This window comes from Melopsittacus undulatus, chromosome 2, assembly GCF_012275295.1.
Source record: "Melopsittacus undulatus isolate bMelUnd1 chromosome 2, bMelUnd1.mat.Z, whole genome shotgun sequence".
NCBI lineage: Eukaryota > Metazoa > Chordata > Aves > Psittaciformes > Psittaculidae > Melopsittacus > Melopsittacus undulatus.
Window position 1 is genome coordinate 67,796,739 of NC_047528.1, and position 23,299 is coordinate 67,820,037.

At 40.0% G+C, this 23,299-nt stretch overlaps 1 protein-coding gene across 4 annotated transcripts in view; it reads right to left on the reverse strand.

Moving 5' to 3' along the window:
• Nucleotides 1-23,299, reverse strand: part of SLC9A7 (solute carrier family 9 member A7) — a 73,490-nt gene that overhangs the window by 22,046 nt on the left and 28,145 nt on the right. For all 4 annotated transcript variants that reach the window (XR_004549413.1, XM_034060008.1, XM_034060009.1 and 1 more), the window contains exons 2-12: nt 16,971-17,170; nt 15,655-15,732; nt 14,884-14,960; nt 13,769-13,881; nt 12,321-12,426; nt 11,217-11,358; nt 7,208-7,313; nt 6,764-6,852; nt 6,536-6,649; nt 4,047-4,158; nt 2,533-2,686 (exon numbers count right to left, since the gene is read on the reverse strand). Coding sequence is in view for 3 of the 4 variants with exons in the window: in XM_034060008.1 (XP_033915899.1) it covers nt 2,533-2,686; nt 4,047-4,158; nt 6,536-6,649; nt 6,764-6,852; nt 7,208-7,313; nt 11,217-11,358; nt 12,321-12,426; nt 13,769-13,881; nt 14,884-14,960; nt 15,655-15,732; nt 16,971-17,170 (1,291 nt within the window). In the remaining variant the exon portion in view is untranslated. The remainder of the gene's footprint in view (nt 1-2,532; nt 2,687-4,046; nt 4,159-6,535; nt 6,650-6,763; nt 6,853-7,207; nt 7,314-11,216; nt 11,359-12,320; nt 12,427-13,768; nt 13,882-14,883; nt 14,961-15,654; nt 15,733-16,970; nt 17,171-23,299) is intronic.

Below are 23,299 nucleotides of genomic sequence, written 5' to 3' on the forward strand. Positions count from 1 at the left end.
TGATATCCTTCCCACAATAAGGAAGGTAACCCTTTATTTTGTCAACCATGCCAAACAAATGACAATTAAAATTACTATTTACTAGCAAGGGTGGGTAAATCCCCAAGAAAGCTACAGCTAAACACTCAACTGCCTTTTGACAGCTACTTGCCTAGGAATGGCATCACAGCCTTTCCAGTTGGTCTGCCTTGTTGGCCACATTAATGAGTTTTGTAAGCACAGCCTACCCAAAGAGCAGGCCTGGAATGAATATGGTGTTAGCCCTTTCTCGCTTCAGGAGCAGCTCATCAGCCAGGCTCATGGAGTCTTATTAATGAACCAGATTAGTCCTGCTAAAGAAGTATATATTCTTGGATGCTTCCACAAACTGCTTCCTAGACTCAATGGTGAGGGAACAGAGTAAGCTGCTGCCTCAGACCTGGTTTAGAGTTGACCAGGAGCTGGGCCACATGCTAGAATTTAGTCCTGTCCTACCACTGATGGCTGGAGAAGCCCTGTGACAGAGGTAATGGTTGACTGCACTCAGAAGCTGCCTTCTGATACAAGTAGACCAAAGATAATTATTCACTTAGCTGCTCAGCAGCACATCCCATCTGTTACTGAATGATGAGGTTTGAAGGAAATACCCAACTACGTTCCCTAACAAAAGAGGTGCAGACATCAGGGCAGAAGGCTCAGATGCCAGCATCTATCATGAGAGCTGTTAGAGTCAGTTTTATGGACCTGGCTGCATCAAGGTCACTTTGGAAGACACTTCGGAATCCACTCAAATGGAGATCAGAAAAGGGATATACACACACTGGCCATTGCAGTGGCTGCAGGCAGCTCTTGGCTGACTTTGCTTGGCCACTGCAAGCAGACTGCAAGCAGTGTTCTTACCTGTATACTGCTGTCCAGAGCTCATCTCCTGCTCCCTTGTACCCCATGACTCAGACAGTCAGTGTATGCTTCCAGTTATACAGACTGTGCCTGTCCTGCTTGCAGAGGTGTATTAGTACATTTGTTCCCTATATACTACCACTGTACAGAAATCTCCTCCTGTTGTCAGAGATATCAAATGGAAAGCTGCACATAGCACCTATGCCAGGTCCTTTTTAGTCATTGCACAGCTCTCTCATGTAACAGGAACACAAACCAGTCAGGCTGCACTTCAAAATATCATTAGGATGTGGTATTTCACAATCATTAATGATACAACTGCACTGGAATTGGTTTTGCTGTTGATCTCACACCATGTGTTACACTACCTGTTGTTAGCGACATGACTTTCAGAGAGCCTGACTACACAAAGTGATGCTTCTTTCTGATGTGCTAGCCAAACATCTGGAACTTGCATTTAAGGACAGTTTTAAAGGACAGAAATGGATTCATTTAGCACCAAAAAGAAAACTGATTTCCTAATGTTTGCCGTTAGTCAGAGCTGAGATACTCTAAATCACTGCTGACATGCCAGTCTCCAACTGAAAGCATGCTACCTTCCATGAGGAATTCACATACATTTCTGAAAGTACTACCTATTTTTTTTCTTTTGACAACCTGGAAACAATCTGTCACCTATTGCCACACGCAGTTCACTTCAGTTTTCCAAAACCAACATCAGTCCTCAAGAAAAATCATTTCTTCCAAAGACTGACACTGATTTTACATAGGACTTTTTTCCTTATCCTATCACAAGACAATGGGATACAAATTCTGGTTAGCACAATTAGAAAGCAAGACAAAGTAAGCTTTCAAGTGCTCAAGAGCACAAATAATTTACATATGAAAAACACACTGAAGGGTTTTTACAGTGTGTATTGTTTTAATTCTACTCTATTCACCTTCCCCCCCACAACTGCCAAAAGTGTCACAGAATGATAACATATGTGATCTTTAACAACAATTGATTCATGATTCTAACATCTTCTGTTGATAAGGATCCTCGAACATGAATGTACTTGCAGCCTGAGTATACTAAGTATTGGCCAGGATTTACAGACAAGTATCTGTAATCTCACTATTTACCGTTTTCACAGCTATCACCAAAGCAGGAGGAAATAGGGCTATAAGACTAGCAGGATCCCATTTATCCCAGTTGTTTAGGTAACATCACATTTATTTGGATAGATGTTTGAAGTGCATTCAGTTTAGCACCATCTACCAAAGGCTCCACTTAAATTAAACACAATGGGACCATTACCAAAAGTCAAAAGACAGGGAAAAGTCTTAGAACACTTAGAAGTTTACATAGAACTAGACAGATTAATTTTTTCTTTTCAGTTTAGGGGATTCTGTATCAGGCAACACTATTCCATATACTACTGTGCTGACAAGGACCTAGGTACTTGCTTGAAGAGCATAAGGGATCTTTCAGCTGAGCCCCAACAGCATCAATACATTTTCTTCACCAGCCTGCACTAGCACCTTCCTATATAAAACATAATGTTCTAAACACAGCTCTAGCAAGCACCAAGCAAGTTCTGTAGAACTATGCTCAAAGAGCACAGTTGCCTCCTGAAAAGTGATGTTTCCCCAGCATAGTTGCATACTGACCTGATGTTCAGCCATGAGAGCATGGGAGTTGTACCTCCACCAACAATCCACACAGTGAAAAAGACGATGAGAAGAGTTGTTGAGAACATCATTTGATGCGAGTAGGTAGCAGTATCTCGTATGGCCAAAGCAAATGCCATGGCTCCCCTGAGACCTATGCAAAAGAATGAAATAGCAGAGCTTCAGTAGTGCAACCACACCTATTGATAACACAGTGTCTTTCCTTGCTTCTTCCCTGCCACACAGACACGAAGTGATGGGCAGAAAACACTGGGCTCCGGCAAGTTTTAATTCCCTGTTTCCCTGATAAATCATGCCCTGTGATAATCTAGAACACGATTTTCCCTGGTAGTTTTCTGTAACTTACAGAATTCACAAGTGCTAAGAAAAGGTGGAATATTTCCAGAAACTAACAGGACAGAAATGCAGAAACAAGCAAATTGAAGACAATAGGAAAACACGTTACAGAAATCAAGCATCTCCCTGAATCCAAATGAATATGCACACTTTTCCAGATTCCATAACTGAAGCATGAGTTTTTATTATTAAGTTATCAGCTGGAAAAATATTTCAGTTAATAACATGTTCAGATGCAGACTATATTCCTCTTCCTTCCTCCCAGCCCTGATTATGAAACTCCACTAGAAAGGACAAGCCATGGCATTTGACCACCTGCAGACCTCTTTAGGGGAAATCACAGGATGGTTAAGGTTGGAAGGGACTTCTCAATGTCATCTAGTCCAATTTCCCCACTTAAGCAGTGTCACCTGGAGTAGGCTGCCCAGGATCACGTCCAGATGGCTTTTGAGTATCTTCAAGGATAGAGAGGCCACAACCTCTCTGAGCAACTTGTGCCAGTGCTTGGACACAGTAAGAAGTGTTTCCTGATGCTCACAGGGAACCTCCTGTATTTCGGTTTGTGCTCTTTGCCTCTGGTCCTGTGACTGGGCACCACAGGGAATAGCCTAGCTCTATCTTCTTTACATCCCTGACTTCTTGAGAATGCTCATGTTTAGACACACAGGCACGCACTCCATTATTTGCTTTAAATTACAAACTTGAAAAGCTATCTGTGTGACAGAAATTGTAAGGGAGTCTAAGTTCTTATACCTTGCTTTCTCCAACTATGTCTTAGAGCGCACCCAAAAATACACCTTGATTTTCTCAGCAGATGCTTGTTTCTGCACAATGTGTACAACATCTCAGCTAGAAATAACTTTCTGGAAGAGATACATCCCGATTCCTCCATTCCCTTCAGATGTACTTCAAAATGAAAAATACTCTGTTCCCAACATGAGGTGACTGCTTGCTGCCAGCAGCTGGCATTTTGACATGTCACTCTTCCTAGACATGACACACTTCTGATAAAGGTTGAAAGATACCTGATGACATACTGCAACAACCATTCAGTCTCTATTCAGGAATAGAATGAATGTGGTTTATAAAAGCAGAAGGTAGTACTATAAATTAGTTAAAAGCAAGACTTCTTGCTTACCAAACTTTTTTGGTTTTACCTGAAAACATCATCATGTGCTGAAAGTTCCAGCTGATCTTATGTCTTCTGCCCAGATTCAACAAGAAGGAGAGAGGATAGATGTGTGCAGCTCTGCCAAAAAAGATTGCAATCTGTTCACAGCTGAGGGTTAAGGATTTCACTTTCCTGAGGGATGCACTCTTAGGTACCTGGCTCTAACATAAAGCTCCTGTTTTAGTAGAAGGTTTGATTCATAATATCAAAGATTCTTGCTATGTCTATCTACATAAACCAGACTTTCACCAATTGTGTGCACACATAACTCACGGCACAGAAAGCAAATTTTAACATAACAAAGTTTGTTTCTGCACAGTGAGATTATACTTAATATCAGCATTAACAGTTCTAGAAAGGAAGAATTTCCTTAAAAAATAAATAAAAATAACCACACTTTAAACAGCTATCACCACCACCATTTGATTATGTGTTTCAAGCCTACAGAAATGCAGGCCTACGTACAGAAGAAAAACCAGTGCAAGACCAGTAACTGACAGCTCCATTACAGCTCCTGCAGAGACAAAAGCTCCTACTGAGTTGCAAGCACTTGAAAATACAGAGTTACTAAGATGATAAATCCAAAACCTGCTTGTTAATACTAGAATTATGCTTAAAAGAGTATTGCAGAAATTCATGGTGGTAAGCTCCTTCACATCCTTACTGTGGTGTAAAACATCCAGTAGTTCCAATGGAGAAGCAGAAAGTTGAATACACCCTCTACTGTCTAAGGAGCACTTTGAGACAAACTAGAATGATGTGCTGAAACCTTATAAAACACCAACACAACTAGAAGCCAACCAAACACTGATCATTTGCTGCTAGGATAGCAAGGAAAAGAAAGGAAACCATGTATGAGCATTAAACATCTTCGTGTTGTTGCCATAATTAAAGCAAATTAATACTACTTGTCTGCAGGAAGTTGTGTCTCCAGGAAAAGAAGATTTTTATTATTACTTTGTAAAAAAGCTTCATGTAATTATTCCAGACAACTTTCATAGCAATCCTTTTGCAGGCTGAAGAAATAAGACATCAGAAGCCATCATGATCAACATAGGAACAATAGCTAGCATTCTGCCAATGACACTGAGGCTTTAGCTGTACTTCTGCAGTCAAGTTTTTGTCTTTCAACAGCTAAAGATACCTGTACATTTCACACCTGCGAGGTGTGAACTCACCAAGGACAGTAGCTGTTGAGGCAAAAAATGGGTGCTAGTATAGCTGACCTGCTCACAAAGGTAGAAAAACGCTCAAAAGGCAATAGAGATTGAGTGGGGTGTTAGAAAAAGATGTGGAAAATGTAATTAAAGATAGGTGGGTAGGAAGAGAAATGAACAAAATAAACACTGATATCAAACCCAAGACAGCATAATCCAAGAGAGGATGGAAGGCCACAACAAAGACAGAAAATTGCAGTGGTTAATATACCAGATGCAACTATTCTGCTCATATATCTCTAGTGGCTGCAGGGCTCTGAAGCGCTTTTTAGGTCAGAAGGACAGACATGAGGAGTCACAGGAGGACATTTATTACTGTTACAGAAAAATAAGTGGCCAAAGGAAAATAAAGACAAATTGGAAAAATCCACAGAAGCAGTAGAAAGATAAGAGAAAATGGCAGAAAGAAGGAGAGAGAAGTAGTACATTCCACATTAGGCTATCTTTATATGTCCTTTCACTGAGTTTTATCTCTGCAGCAGACATAGAGAAACCAAAACTGGAAGACTAGCTCCTATTGCTTCATGCACACTTTTAATTGCTCTGAAATTTCAAGCAGTCGGAAATACAGTGAAAAAATAATTACATAAGCCATTTCTACAGGCGCAGCATGCAGAGAGCAATCTAGTGATTCCTAGCTTACATGAGTGCGACTACTACAAAAGCGTTCAGTTCTAGGAAATAAGAGCCATGTACCAGTCAGCAAGGGACAAGGGGAACTGGATACCCAGCTCCAACAGCAGCCCTTTCAGCACTGTGTACCCTTTGTGTCACCGTCTGCACCACAGCTCAGTTCCTTCCCCCTCCCATCACCTGAGATCCTGACCTGTACATTTAGGGCATTGCTCACCTGTTCACCCACAATCCTCTTTACTCACTTGAGGCTTGCTTGCTTTCTTCAAGGGTCCATTAGAAGTGAAGAAATAAATGAACCTTTTTCTAGGCCTCCAAATTCTGAACACAAAAGTAACACAAGCACTGCTAGCTGTCAATAGCCAAGTCGTACAATAAGGAATTTGATTTACCTATTGAAATTATACAATTTCTAGCACTTGCTCAGGTAACAGCCAATAACTGTGTGGCATAGAGGCTTTGATGTACAGAGTAACCACAGATTGTGAGAACAATTACTGTGCCTACAAGACATCAGGAAAACTCATGTCAGCCACCATCCTCTACGTGGTAATGCCAGCAGACACCATAAGTTTTCAGGTATATAAGATAATAGAGAAGCTTCATACAAAGTGAAAAAGGATACAAAAGCTCCGATGATGAAAACTGGACTGAATATGTGTTTCTGGAAAGTAAACAGTGCCAAACCCATATAAGAAAATATGAAGTTCTCAGCCAGGAAATGCAATACCTCAAAGAGCTAGGAACAAAACAGTCACATGTTAAAGGCCAAGTAATAAAGATGCTTTTCAGAAACAAGAGTATGTAGACTACTACAGCAATACACTGTACAAAAGATGAAATACAGTCTTGCCTGCTTAGTGCGACTTCTTGATTCGGCTGACAAGTTATTGTATGTATAATGTGCCTGGGTAATTCCACAGAAGAGGACAGCCACCACACCTGTGAACAGAAACACATGCAAAAATCAGCCTGCTGTTCTCTGAGCTCAACACGTTTTCCCTTCCTAAGTTCTATTAAATTTATATATAATCCTTAACCTTGAGATTTTTATGAACCTTATTTTCAAGTGAGTTAGATTGCAGGTTGGGGAGGTGGTGTTTGAACCAAACTATTGTTCCTAAAAGCCTTTGGTACACAGTGATCTGCACCCTCAATGGCATTGTATAGAATGTAAAATTAGCATTAAATATCAACGCCATGTTTCTCTCAGAAAAGCTTACATAACAAAGGAGAAAAACAGCTGCTAAGATGGACAGGACTTCTGTCTCCATAGGCTTGAATCCCAGCAACTCACCAGTAAATCCGCAAGCTTCTGCAAGCAAGAAGGTGCTCCAGGACATCAAGAAGAAGAGAGCCGTTTCCAGCAGGGGGAAGCAGTGCAACTTGGTAAACTTCGTCACGTTAAGTCATTTGTTAAGGTGTCAAAAAAGGAATTCTTTGACTTCACTGTACCCAGTATTTATGGAAAACACTTAGGTGCTAACAATGAACACCCCTTGGAAAATAAAACATTTTTAGTGCTGAAAAACAAACTCCATCACATCAAGACAAAACTTCAAAATCAAGGTCTCCCCTTGGCAACAGTCAATTTAGGATATTTTGGCTGCATATCAATGGCATAACTGTGGCCTCTTTGAGGTAGTATCTTACTCTATGCGACGTTTCCCTGCAAAGTGCCAGCAGGGAAGTGATGTATACCTGGCATTCCTTTTAAACTGTCATCTTGGGTTTTGTTTGGGGATTTTTGTTGCTGTTGTTCAGGATTTGGAATACCCCCATAGGTTCCCTCTTACCTTTAAATAAAGCATAAAATACATTCAGAAGCATGTAATACACAGTAGTTCTTGACTACAGCAACTCCAAGAGATGAAGTACATTTATCAGAATTTGTCTGCTCAGCTTTGCTGACAAAACTTCCTCAGCAAGTGTGGCTTCCTCTGTTCTTTCGAGGCAAACCAGAAATCCTGCCTACAACAGAATATATTTGCTCTCCTTGTGTTGATATGTTTTAAAGTAAAAGCCAACTCAATCAGAGCAATTCAGTTTTTCAGTAGGAAGAACAAACAATTCCATCTTCCAGGGGAGAGCAAACCTTGAGAAGCGTCAGACACACTGAATTAACAGTTCCTACAGCTACTGAAGAAGTAGAACAGATTTCAGTAATTTTAAATATAGCTCTTCACATACTACAGAAGTTGTTCACATATTCATAGAAGGTTGGGTTGGGTTTTTTTCCTCATTGCTGCTTTGGCACCAGGTGAACACTGAACAGCTCAGTGTCGCTGAGGTGCAGCCAGCCATGCACAGCTCTAGTAGAAGACACAGAAAGAAACGATGTGCTAGCAGAGGTGGTACAGAGATCCTTGGTCCTTTTGAAAGCTGACAACTAGCATGATGTTCTCTGAAATCCAAGTGTGAGAACAGCAAGGCAAGCACAATTGAAACAGTAAGGTGGTAGCACTCTCCCCTGCTCTTATGAAGGCAACCAGTACCTCAATGGACACGACAAGACTGCACGATCATCCACCATTGCTCTCCGTGAGTAACACAGCTGCCTCCTAGGCTTTCTAAGCAATACACACCAGCTAATGGCAGCACTGCTGCTTGAGGAGTCATGGCTGGTTATAAGGATCTTAAAAGCAATGAGCAGTGCTGGTTTTCACAGGAAATTCACAGGCCCTGGGAGGCCTGGGGCTCACAACCCCCTCAAACTGCTCCTTGCAAGCAGCAGTCAAGTACCGCAGAAGCTTCTGTGGGAATAGTCTCCCATGGGCTTTATCACAGACTATCACATCATTCGGTGCAAGCCACAAGTGATTAACATCGGGGCAAGCAGTTGGCAGTGTTTCAATGGAAGCCTAGTTAGGATGAAGCAATCCTGAGGTGAGCCATCCGCTCCCCACCCACATCTACTTCTTGTTGGCATTCTCTGCTAACTTGAAGAAGGGCAAGAGCTCTGAAATACAAACTCCAGACACACCTTCAGCTGTGACCTTGTGCTGTCAGAAGGTTGTCCTCAAAACAGAAGCCCAAACCATCATCAAAAAGTATTACTCTCCATGACAATTGGCTTTACACCACATATAAACCTCAGCATTTTTAAGCAGCTGTTCATTCTCCAGAGTCACTACCTCACATATACCATGTCTCTAAAACTTTTGAGGATGTACTGTTACACCCCTCTGAATTTCTCCCAATCACTCCTCCAAGATCATGCTTCTGGAGCAGCAGCATCCACCAAGGTAACCAAAGAAACAGTATTCTCACAGAGCACTCGGACAACCCCACCACAAGCTCATCCCAGTGCTTGGCTCAAAAGGCACTCATGGTTGCTTCAGAAACTGGATAGCACAGTCAGAGAGGAAGAGGGTGAACCTTGTTTCCCTGAAGTTAGGCAAGGGCCGTTATCAGAACCAATTCCTCATTTTCAATCTTTTCTGACAGCTTTGAGAATAAAATTCTTTATTCCACTTGCTGTTATTATAAGTAATCATGACAAAACATTTCATTAAATCCAAAATGAAAACTTGTGCTCATTATTTTGGAGGAAGATGAAGGTGAGAAAAGGGGGAAAAAATATTCTTTCATAAAATTGACCAAATTAAAGCATAAATTCAAATTAAATTATTGTGTCTATTTTCTTAACTGTGTGCATTCCTTAGACATGGCCTTCTGGTTCATTTCGAACCAGGCAGATTCTGCAATTTACAAAGAAAATACAAAGTGCTACAATACTTAACTGCTATAAAAACAACCACAGATAGTGAGGTCAAAACAGATTGCTGAAAGCCAGAACAAGTCCTTGTATATTATCTGCATCACATTTGGAAACTAAGTATTTTCTCTGTTTTCAAAGGGCAGGCATGTGGGCATGAAACCCCTCAGAGAGAGGTGCTTCACAGCTACTGGAGTAACAGTCTGTTTCACTCATTACTTAAGGGCTCTAATCAGCTACAAAGTGTAAAATGCAGATTACAGTTTGCATCCACATTCTTGCATGACATTCAGTGTTTTTCCAAAAGAAAATAAAGTTGCCTAATAGAGCAACCCAACTAAAACAACAGAAACACACATACAAACCACTACAGAGGCTGCCTTCTGAACAGCCTCTCCCCTCCCAGCCTCATATCACCTCCTGAGCACAAACATCAGAAACAGCAAGAGCCAGCTGCTGCCTCAGAGCCATGATTTTACAAAATGGATCTGAATGCATTTCAGCTCTAATTAGTACCCAACTGGCAAGCCAAAAACACAGCAACAGCATTTGAGCAGCTGGAGCTATGGATGACCAGTAGCCTAAAAGCCAGGCAGAGAATCATGATTCTGGGTCACATTGCTTGTGGATCACTGCAGCTGGAAGACCAAATACTAAAGCATCAAAAGCACAATTTCCCCCTTACACCTGAAGGGTTTCCATCTTGCAGAAATATCAGACAAATCTGCACAGTGTGTAAATAACAAGATACAGTTAAAACATTATTGCTTATGATGAAGAGTCACAGGTTCATGATTATTGTATAAAATAGCACATTCTACCCCTTTTAGGTCAATGTTCAGAAGTCTAGGCAGATCAAAGCAATCTGGGATAGGCACAAACATGGTTATACTAGCCAATCCAAAAGAAAAGAACTTTTTTCTTCCTGAAGAGGCATCATGATTTCTGGATCAGATCAGGCTTAACACCTACCGCCTGAGCATGAAACAAAACCCACATAGACTGTTTACTGAGTACCTCAGAGCTCTAATCAAATAGCAGCAGTAAGCTTCAAGAGAACAGGACAGACCATGCAAAGCACATCACGCTATGATGTTAACTCTGGTAGAGATACAAACTTATCCAAGACAGATAACAACAGATTACTAGCAGAAAGTTTAAATGCAGGAATTGGAGAACCTATAGGGTCAGAAATACCCATTACTGATTTTACTGAAGACAAAATCACACAGCAGTTATCATAGGAGATGTCTTTCAAGACTAATAATAAAGATGATTCTTCTAATTTCATAAAAAGAAAGTGAACATTAGGACACATCCATTTACGGCCTCCCCTGGGCTTCTAGCATGCAGCACTCTTGTGTGTACTGTACTACTTCAAGTGCAGCTACTGTTATACTGGAAAAAGTTGATTTCTGTGGGTACCTAAAATGCCTGTCTATAGACAAAGGTCACATGACTACTGATCATATCTTCATACTCATTAAAACAACCTACCATCAATTTTGGTATCGGTGGAAACAGAAGAACCTTGTTAATATCTGAATGTGCCATCTAGTTTGGAAGACCTAAACGTGAAAAAGGATATCAGAGCTGTCACAACTCCTGTCACTGCTCCCATCATGAAAGAACCACTGAATATTCCCAGAAAAACACCAACAGACTTGAAAAACGCTGCTGCATCAAAAGCATGGGTATTTTCTCCTGTTGGTTGGTATGCAACTATGGATCTGAAAGGACAGTAACACAATGAGAAGTTAGAAGTGCAATCAAAAGTTGTATATCAAGTAAAGTTTTAGATCAACAGCTGGCTGAAGATGAGCCAGCACTGGCCCAGGTGGCCAAGAAGGCCAACAGCATCCTGGCCTGTAACAGAAATAGTGTGACCAGCAGGAATAGGGAGGTGATCATCCTGTACTCAGCACTGGTGTGGCTGCACCTCAAATACAGTGTTCAGTTCTGGGTCCCTCACTACAAGAGAAATACTGAGGTGCTGGAGCGGGTCCAGAGAAGAACAACGAAGCAGGTGAAGGGTCTGGAGCACAAGTGTGATGAGGAGCAGCTGCAGAAAACTGGGGTGTTTAGTCTGAAGAAGAGGAAGCTCAGGGAGGATCTCATTGCTCTCTACTACTACTTGAAAGCAGTTTGTAGTGAGCTGAGGGTCAGTCTTTTCTCCCACACAACAAGCAATAGAATAAGAAGTAGCGTCCCCAAGGTGTGCCAGGGGAGGTTTAGACTGGATATTAAGGAAGATTTCTTCACAGAAATGGCTGTCAAGTATTGGAACAGGCTGCTCAGGGAAGTGGTGGGGTCACTGTCCCTGAAGGTGTTTAAAAGATGTTTAGATGTGCACTTAGGGACATTATTTAGTGGTGGACTTGGCAGTACTAGGTTCTTGGCAGTACTGGGTTAATGGTTGGATTTGATCTTAAAGGTCTTTTCCAACATAAACAATTCTATGATTCTGTAACAGTAACACCTGAGCAACAGAAGAGACAATCCTCTACTGAGGGCAAATATGCCATTCTGGTGTATGTATGCATGAGGGATCTTGGTAAACATTTGCAATGTTATTAGCTCAGTTCAAGACAACCCACTTAAATTTAAAATAACATTTCTCAAAAAGAAAAGCATTTATGTTCAAATACAGGAAACAAGTAATTTCAGAGTAAAAATTCAGGTAGTAACTTACGAAGATAATACAATGGCAACAGCATCATTCAACACGCTCTCTCCAAACAGAAGGGCATAGAGATCAACATCAGCATGCAGCTCATTAAATATTGCTAGCACCGTAACTATAGAAAGAAAAGAGAAAAAACACACTGGCTGACTTCAGGAACAACTGCATGAGCTGATAGAGCTGACTCTAGTTTGCCTAAAGCAACAAACCCTAGAATTTAAGTACAGGATCAAAATTCAACTGGGAAACAGACTAGTCACGTTTATTTATAGGTAAGCAATTCCATCATCAGTTTTAGGACAGCTCCATTAGGGGTGGCTCTGTTATCCTCCCATCTACATTGTATCTCTAAGAAAGCCTCCATGATCAATAGGAATGGGGCAGACAAAGCACCAAAACCTGATGTTATTTTTCATTATTCTTTTTTTAGAACATATTCTGTGAAAGATTATCAACAAAACATTGTGCAGCTCTTGCTACTTTTAAAGGCTGCATGGATTGTTGACACAGCTTTGTTATTTCAGCCATTGTAAAAGAGTGATAATAATCCTGTTTCCCTAAGCACACTCTGTGCTACAGGAGTGTGCACTTGCACATTGTTTGAAAAGGGCAACACTGCTAAATATTCATAAAAATCCTTTCAAGGCACTTCAGACTGAGATGAAAGACCATGATCTGGAAGATGCTTCTGCATACAAGCTTCAAAAATCACCTGGTGATTATTTGCATAAATTGTGTGCAATGACCAGCTGTTCAGAGCTCAGCTCAGTCACAGGAACTACTTCCCATTTTCACACAAATCACCACTGAGTACCTCAAATAAACCATTTCAAATGTCAAGCTTCATATGTCACCACTCCCTACCCCAGCCCCTGACACACACCAGCTCTCCAGACTGTCCTGTCAAGCAGAGACACCTGTGGGAGCCTGCTGGACTTTGAAGGTTGACTAGATCATTTTGGCAAAAGCTCAAATTATTCTGCCACAAGAACATTCTTCTGCTTAAACTTGTAATACATGAAGTTCATTTGGAGGAGGAAAAACATAAACACATCACACCTATTGAACCTTAAAACCCTAAATATTGCTCTTAAATTAACCAAAGTTCTAAAAACAACACAGCTAACGGAAGTCCTTCTATCCAGACAACGTAATCGATTCATCTATTAGCAGTCTAACTTGACACACTAAACATAATACCTACTGGGTAAAAGGACTGAAGATATCTGAACAGTAAAGTTACATTTTTCTCCAAACATCATACTGGTCTAGCTCCAAACCAAGACACAACAGTTTTCACAACACTCAGAATTTGCATATGTTTCTGAGAAAAGGATCAGAGATACTAGTATAACGTAACTGAAAATCATGTACTGTTAATATCTTTGTGCCATGCAGCTAAATCATAGCAATGGGATTATTTTGGAAGGTTGTTAAAAAAATGTTCAGCAAGCTACCTGGATCAGTGGCAGATATTATCGCTCCAAAGAGGAGGCAGTCTGTGTAATAGAATTTATCAGAGAGCTGACCCACCAACTTCATTAGTTTCACAACACCATACATGAGATTCCTGAAGAGAAAGAGGATAAAACAGTCCAAGTCAAACAAGTTGGTGCATTTCAGACAGGCAAAAGAAAAGTACAAGCAACAGTCCTTCAGGCAGCCTTGGTTATGCTACAGCTCTGTGGGATACTGCCACAGTTTAACACTAAGCTCTCAAAATTAGTTTTCCTCTTTTACCTAGGAAAGGAGTCAAGTGATATAAGTTACAGCCAGCAAAAAAAAAAGCATTAAATCTGTTCACACAACTAATACACAGAATTCACAGGTTCTTTTTTTTTTCCACCAAAGGGAACAGTTCCCTACTCAAAATTGTTTCTCCCAATGCAGCACACAGGCCAAAGACTCTGAGCTAAGAATAGCCTTCAAAATATTTCTCTACTGAAATTCTGAGACAAACCAATTACACCTATGCAATTCAGGATTTTTGTGTTTCAGAATATTCATACACCAGACACAGTAATATTAGCAGCATAAGAGATTGTATGCAAGTAAACCAACATGACAAGCGATGAAACTACATTTGTGTGCACACATACACCTAAGATGATATATACACACACAAGTACACAGAAAGAGAGCATGTGCATGCATGTGGGCACTGAAAGGACATCTCAAGGTTTGACAGTTAAAATACTATTACAAGTAATGTCCACATTTCAAGTTAAAGTCAACTTCAGTAAGGGTTTAACAAGGTGGGTTTGTTTGGGGTTTTTTTGTACCGGACTGTTACAACAGAAACTCAATGGTGCTCTTGAGTTCAGTGGACTTGTCAAGTGATTCAAAACTGACAATATTTTGCCAATATCATAAACTTTTCAATTTCAAGGGATAGTACCATTTAGAAGTGTAATGAGTCTCAGGAAAAGCTGCATTTACATTTTATATAGAGGACGCACAAATAAAATCCTCAAGCAAATTACAAAATTGATGCAATCTGGCAATCTCAACATTCACTTTATCAACTTGAACTTTAGTATAGAATGGAACTGATATTATGAAGTTTACTTACCCAATAATAAAACAAGAGACTGCTGTTCCTAAAAAGGCATAAGCCAAGATAGACCCCAAGTTCCTGAAAAAGTGTCTCTGCATAGGAAAAAGAGTTTTATAATCTTATTTAGAAGTTTTATCACCTGTTGAAAACATAAGCACACTATTACATGCATTAATACACAGAAACTCTCTTCCATTTCAGAGAAATGCTCAAATTACTGCAATGTAAATTCTCTCCAAATTCAATAAACTGAATACATCAAATCTGAATTATTAAATCCTACATGTAGTGTATAGACAGGAAATTTTCCACACAAATGTTTTCATAAGAGATGAAAGAATAAACTGCAAAGCTGGAAACCAGCATCAATTCATGGTATCTTCAATTAAGAGCAGAATCTGGACCCTTCAGCCATTCAGGGTCTGGCGTATTGACACTGGCACTCAGGTTTGGGTCCACTTCTCACCATAATTTACTGCATTTTGGATATTTGAGAAGGACTAAACCAATTCATAGCAGGACATCTCTTACTTTAAATGAAACTCTTAACCTCTGGCAAAGTTCAAAGGAAAACAAATCTGCAAGATTAAATAGTTTAATGTGTTTATAGTAAAAATTACATTTATTTTCTCCTCAAACAATATGACCTAACCATTTATAGGGGAAGTGAAATTTTTCTTACTGCCATAAAAAAAGAAGATGCTTAAAATGGAGACTGCACTCCTGACCAAATCAGGAATCCCACATAAAAAAAGGGATATTCCCCTCAGGAATGGTTACACTTACTTTCTTCAGGCTGTAACCGGCATGAAAAATAATAGGAGGCAACAGAATGTTGAAAAAAACTTCTGGGTCAAATGTTACCTAAAAAGTAAAATATGAAACTTCAGTCGGAAACAGATATACACAAGTTGTTAAGTCTTTTTCCTCTTTCATGTTCTGACAACTACTATTTTTGGTTATTGAAATAGCGAAGTTGGCCCTTGAAAATACCAGCCAGCTCTATACATATGCAGCAGCAAAAAGCTGCAGCTCTTCTTGGTAAACAGCATCTAGAAAAGACAAGTGTTACACATCCAACACTACTGATAACCTTGCAGCAGTCCCAAACACAGTCCCCTAAGCTAAAAAAATTCTACTAGAGATGTTGCTAAAGATCTTTTACTGTGGCACATGATATCCATACGTCTGCAGATGAAATGCTATTTTAGCTTTGGTTTCTTGCAAGCCTAGCTACTGCACAATTATTGCAGACCAATCAAGTCAGATACAAGACTGGTCTTCAGGAATTAGAATCATATGTTCCTTTCATGTATTTTAGTAGAAGCTCCAGATATTCATGATAATTATGCATGACAACCCTTTTACAAGGGCATGTAGTGACAGACAAGGGCGAATGGCTTTAAACTGGAAGAAGACAGATTTATATTAGATATTAGGAATAACTTCAGCTAGCTTTTGATATCTGTAGGTGACAGGTACATATAAACAGACACCTAAGCTCTCTTCATAGCAGAAAGTATTTTTAGGTTACAAACCTTAAAGTCTCAATTCTATACAAAGTCTAGCTTTGGTATATACAAAAGGTGGTTAATTCCTGACACTGAAGAGAATAAGAAGCCAAAGAGCAGGTCTGAGTAACAGCTGACAGATTAATTTCACTTCCAGTACTAGGCTGTTTCATTTGGTGGATTATGGGGATGTAAACAGTAACTATGTCCTGACAATAAAGAGATTTTAAAAAGCAGAGAAAAAGCACTAATAATCACTTTTCACTTAGAAATTATCACATTTCTTATATTGTATTATACAAGGCAGCGTCAGGGGGTTTTTTTGGTCTTCCCAAATTCTACAGATGTTAGAAACACACTCTAAGTTTTCAGAAAGCCACCAAAGGCTGTGGGAAAGCACTACATACATGCAACAGAGCACAGTTTCACCAGCAGAATATAATACCGAAGGTGCTTTTGAATTAGGCATTGAAGTGCTGTTACTATCAGGAATAGTAACAGCAAGTATCTATTACAGCAAATATCTTTATCTACAGGAGGCATAGATAAAGGAGAAACACTCAGCCAAACACAAGAAAGGTCTATCCTCACCTTCCGCAGCATGTCATTTTGCTCCACGTTGTGGATCTTCCCAGGGCTTATTTCCCCTTTGAGCGTATACTCAAAGAACTTCCCGCTGACGTTGACCAGCAGCGTTGTAAATGGCCTGTCCTCCTGTGAGCAGCTGAACGGCTTATCATGGCCACTAGTAGAGGGAGTCCCATATCGCAAGATCACGCCAACTATGAGTCCTGGAAAAGGGTTCAGAAATCCATGAGGCTGATTTGCTAGTCCTGTACCTAACTTTCTAGTTTCAAATGATGTCCATGGTATAAAGCATGGATATCACAAGTATATGTGTGTGTACCGTAAACATTTTGCAGTGAATTGTTACTATCAGCTTCCTGCAGAGGAAAAGACTCACTGCGCACATCAAAGCTACCAATGAAGTTATAAAATCTAGTATCTGCCTGAAATGATAAACAAAAAGACTTCATTTCTTGCTTTGTCTTCCTCACTCTCAGACCTGTAACATGTAAACCCAGAGTTACACAAGAGGCTAAACAGTAGGACACGCTGCACTTGCCTAAAGACAGAACTGAGTAGATAAAACACTGCCAGCAAATAATGACTGCTGAAAACACATGACCATAGAGCTGAAACAGTGATGTTTTCCACAATGATTTACAGCTGCGGCAAGGATGCAGCTTTTTTGCCTGGCAAAACTAAAAAGCAAACAATGCTTGTTGAACAATCTCCTGCATATTCTGCAAACTTGGCAACTAAAATCTGGATAACATGCACAGAGAAGCCAGCTATGTCTTTTGCAAGCATTTTCCACATTTCACAAAACCAGAAATAAAGATAAAAATGAGTAATGACAGGAGACTTAAGATTCAGGAATATAAAAAGAATTATTCAGCCAGCCTAGATAATATCCAAACAGAAAACACGATCAATAAGGGATGCATCAAATACAATGCCAAAAAATAATTTACAAAGGAACTGAAGGGCCATGCCAGGAGTCTTGGAGAAGTATAAGGTTCTAACTGAGCACCATTCCTTTTGAAATGTAATGAGAACAAGACTCTAGTTCTGTGGAGAGTATGTATAAGAACAAAGTGGTTTTGGTCTGGTAAGTAAACAATTCAATACCCACTTAAAGGCCCCCCTATTGCCTTAGGGTGATCTGTGATTTAATCCTTGTTCCAGACAACTGCAAGATGAAGATGAATGTTTGATACTTTGCTGACAAGTCAGTCGTCAATGCTAGGTTTGCTCCTCATGACCCTCAGTCTGCATCCATAGACCTGTTTTCCCAGATGGAAAATGAAGCTGACAGGTAATAACCAGAGAAAAAATGAGATATAACAAAGAAAAAAAAAATTTACCACACACCACAAAACCAGCAAAATATAAAAACCAAAACCCCCAGATAGACTTATCTTCATGGCATAGTGCAAAAAGTCACCAAACTATGCTCCCAAAAAAGCCAACCAAGAGAACACACCTCATTCTCTTCAAGTTCACAGTGGGAAAGTAGTTTTAATGCATGAGGTGGCTGTAGCTGTAACACAAGTGAACAGCTCACCTCTGGCCCTCTTTTTCTACTATCAAGAAAACTCAGATGCAACAAGGTCATTAAAAATTAGCTAAAAGATTAGGATCTGTTTTATTTAGAAGTACATACTCAAAGAAAACACAGGGGAAGAACCTCTTCCCCCAGCAAGATAAATCAACTTGCTGAAGTTTCAAATGCTAACAATTTAAATACAGAGGTTTATATGAGCTTGCTCCTAACACCCCGGGGCCTTTCACAGCTACGCGTGACAGGTGCAGCAAAAATGCAGCTCTGCACAGTGACAGGTTATGGCCAGTCATGTCCAAGCCACCTGCACCACCAGTTATGGCTACATATATCCTCACCAACCCAGCCACACAAGGAGCCAAAGCTTCCTGCTGTTCTCACCCCCTCACCCCTAAGAAGGTTTACAGACTGCATCAGGAAGATTGACTGTGTTATAAACAGATCTAACCAGCATCAGCAAGAAATCCTGTAGTAAATCGGAAGCCAGAATGAAAACCGTAGGGAAGAGCTTACACATAGGAGTGGCATAAAGCCAAATCTATACTGGTGCTAAGCTGAGAATAGAGAGGGGGACACTGACAGACGTCTTCTAGGCTCAGAGATTGTCCTTAGTGAATTCATTGCAAAAGCAGATGGAAATCCCCCATTACTATTGCATTAGTAAGAGGCACTGGAGAGCATGATGCAATTGCATTATACAGCTGGATATAATCCACTCACTACATTTTCTCCCCCTAATAAAATATACCAGTTATTTTAAAACCGGTTTTAAAGATATACCAATTATATCTACTACTGATACGTAGTGTTTGAATTGAAACATCCTTTAACCCTCAGTGTCCCATGGCCCAGCTAACACAGCTACAGGGAAATACTGTATTTTCATACACCTCCTGCTAAAATACCAAACTGGACAACCTTTGCAAGAAGCACCATGCAGTTATGAGCATCTGAGGTCTGCTGCCAGGCTGCTGTTCTGCAGCAGGATGCAGCTGGGACCAGGGTGACCAGTGTTGAGGCAAGAGGCCAGCAGAAAGAGTCAGATGGCTAAAGCTACCCATGGCTCAGTCATTAAAGAAAATAAGTACTAAAGTAGTAGGGGCCCAAAGAGGCCACACAAAGTCCATGGCCAGCTTCATTAGGACAAACATTAAGCACCCAATAATTCAAAAGATGAGTTAGAAGGAGGGACGGTTTCTGACCTTATAAAGGTACAAGGATATTGCTACATTTATCATAGTCCCAAAATAACAAGTTTTGAACACTAAAATGAAATGCATCAGCTGGACACATTTGACAGACATGATCCCTCTTTCCTTTTATTTGTTAAATGTAAAAACCAGTAAATTTTGAAAGCAGCCCTGCAGCAAACCATTGACTGGCCTGTCAAGCTGCGCAGCACTGTTCGGCAAGAAGAACCTGTCTCATCTTGCCACACAGCCTGTCTCCCTTTAGCCCAGCCCATGCAGAGGCAGAGTAGCACATTTTGGGTACTTGGACACCAGCTTCTTTGTGGTGCAGGCAATGGTGAGTAAAATATCTGCTTGCTATTGGAAAAACACAAAGAATATGTAAAAAGGATTTCTTACATTCAAAAGCCTAGAATTTTCCTTGTTACTCCAAAACTAAGCTTTTTACCAGCTTGAATACAAGAAAAAACAAACAAATAAAAAAACAAATGAAAACCAAAACCCAAACAAAACCAAACCACAACACACCAAAGATGAAGAAAAACCTTGGCAAGAAAGACCTAAGTATTTTCAAGGCAAAAGATTACTACTACTAATACACAGTATTTGTCACACAGATTGTTTTACTATAGGCTGCTTGTGTTCACTGAGATACCACAGCTGGAAAGTGTTACTATAAATAGCCTGAAACACCAACAGAGAAAATATTTTTCCTAATGCAGGGGCAACTTGTGAACCTCACAGTCCACACCTTTAAATTTGACAGTGACTTACAAGGAAGTTTCAACATGTCTCACAAAGTAATCAAGTGTTGTTTCTGATCCAGAATGAAGCTGGTAACACTGCACATAAAAAGTAAGTAAAAAGTAAATGAGATCAAGTGTTCCATATCATCTCCAGAAATGCTAGCAACCTACTCTCAATGCCATTTACCTGTACTATTCTGTATAGGAGTGCAGACGAGTACTGCTATACAACCCCTTGAAGAAGGATTGAGCAAGTGGCTGCAGACACCCATTAGCATCTCACATTCAGCATCACTAATCTATTAGCTACTTTATCGACGGTGCAACACTGCCAGCATGGCATTTATCAGCCTGTCACAACGCTGCAGAAGATGCAAGTCTTGAAAAATAGGAAGCCTGTTTTGAAACTAAACCTCATTTTTGGCAGTTTATGTTCAGTAGTGTAAATGCAAGACAAGCCTTCAGTGCCATGAAGAAAATAGGGTATTTTTCAACAGGGAATGGAGGCAGGTGATGCCAGTCTTGAAGTCTGGAGGAAATTTGGGGGATCTCCAAAACCTGAAATGCTGAATAACAGATTCAAGGTCATGCTTTGTCATTGCCATAGGGCTATTTTGGATAAGGAAGCTAAAAGACAGTAAACAAGCTGGTAATTCTTCCTCATAGGCAAATGTACAGTATGCTATCAAGGGTGTCTTAGTAATATGCAATTTATTCACTTCTTAAATAAGCCAAGCTATGCATAGTTTTGAATTTAAATGAACAAATTACTCAAAAAAGTTACTGGGACACTGTGCAAAAGCAAATGTCAAATCAACTTTCCAGCTCTATGCTGCTGGGCACATGTGCACTGTGCACACCCTTGCCTTCTCACAAGATATGGGTTCCAGGAAACCCACAAGCGCATCCGTGATGGTCAAAAATGCCTTCTGACTAACTGTTGCTGTGGTTTTTCCTAGGGGAACTAATTCTTTTTTAGGTCATGTCATGTTATTGTGATCTACATACTCATGTGTGTAGTGAAGTGGTCAAAAAAAGTTCTGAACTATGTAAGCAGGTAGGTTCATTTTCTTTTGTAATATGCATTCTTACTGATGATGGGGATAAAGAACAGGTTTAAGGGAGAAAAAAGTAATTTAAAAATACAACTACAGAGAGATTTAAACAGAAGACTGCTTTGGAACTTCAATAATTAATTTCTGAAGAAATTAGTTTCACATATAGCTTCATATTTGCACAGGAGAGGGAAAAATTAGATTGTTCCAAATGATTTAAAGGGATGAATAGATACTATTAGCAAGATAGCAACCACAGAAACATTATCATAAAGGTGTGGTAAATGATAACCAGGAAGGAAAATTGCTCCCTCCCTGTATCCTCCCCTAGATTCTAAAAGTCAAGAAAAGAGTTAAAAAAAAAAATTGCCAAAAAAAACCCTAAAACAAACAACAACCCCACACTATATGTTGAACGACCTAAGCTGAAGGCTCAGCCCTGGAAGAAACTGCTGTCCTGCAGTAAGAGCATGTGGTGTGTGATCCAAGCACAGGCTTGTGAGTCAAGGCTCCTGACCCAGTTCCCAATTTCAGCAGTGACTCAGTGGAAAGGTTCAGACAAGCTATAGAAGTCAATTTAAAGAGGTCGCTGAAACTTAGCAATACCTGTGCCTTTTACAACAGCTGAAAAAGGCTCGTATATTTGTCAGAGAGTACAAAGACGATCAGAATCTGCAATTAATCACAACCCAAATGTTTTCAAGTTTTTTTTTACCAGATGACAATTCTTTCATGTAACACAAATTTAATAAGTTATTTGCTGTTAAGTATTTTATAAGTAACATTTACAAAGTTTCTTTATACTTTCAAAAATGTAAGTATTTCTCCTTAGCTTAACAAGGCAGTTAAAGCAATACACATACTAACTCCACACATGTTCCTAGAGGTGGGAGCAGCAATAGGCAACCACAAAGATTTTTGCCTCACTATGGTTCCCTTTCCCTGGAGCACAGCTGAAACATTTTTTTCTACACAGATTTCTAAGCCAAATGAGGAAAACCCCCAAACACTGAGATTCTTTCCCCCAGGTACATTGGTAATCTCACTGGCAGGCACCAGAGAAGAAAACAGCAGGAGCAAGAGCCGCTCTATGGCATATAACAGGAAACTTCCTATTTTATATTTGTGTTTTGTTACTGCTTTTCTCTCATTGCATATGCATGCTCAGAACACTCTGCACATCTCAAATAGGAGGGCCACAAGCTCCTCAAAGTCCAAAAAGAGTAAAATCATGCTGCCTGTTACAAAAAGCTTTACAGTAATATCGCCCGCCTCAGACACTAGAAAGAAATGAAGCTTCACAGTTAAAAAGAAAAAAGCCCAGACAATAATTATCCCCCCCTTCCCCTAAAATGTGTTGTAAAGCTTCAGCAGAAGGGTTATTAATCTGTCATTGTAAAGAGTGAGGCTTCAATCTGCAACACAATTTAAACTTATTAAGGAGCAGCAATCTCTTTGCTGACACTGTCATTTAGTTTGAAGGTTTGACATAAGGAGAGGAAGGGCGAAGGGGCAGGAAACACATCTATCTCAACACAGCTTTGGATCCAAAGACCCCACAATAGCTACAAGGAGAGCTGTTAACTATAGATAAGCCTGTTGCCTTGCTATGAGGAGCTCTTGCCTCCGGTCTTCGCTCATTTGAAGGATAAAGTGATGGATGTATGTAGAGGCCTTTGTACTAAAAAACATTTCTGGGAACTTCTGATTATGATAGAGGACCAAAGTCTTAGGAAGAGAAGAACAGGAAGAACTTGGAGTGGGATGAATAAACTACACCTGCATTGGAAAGATTTTCAGT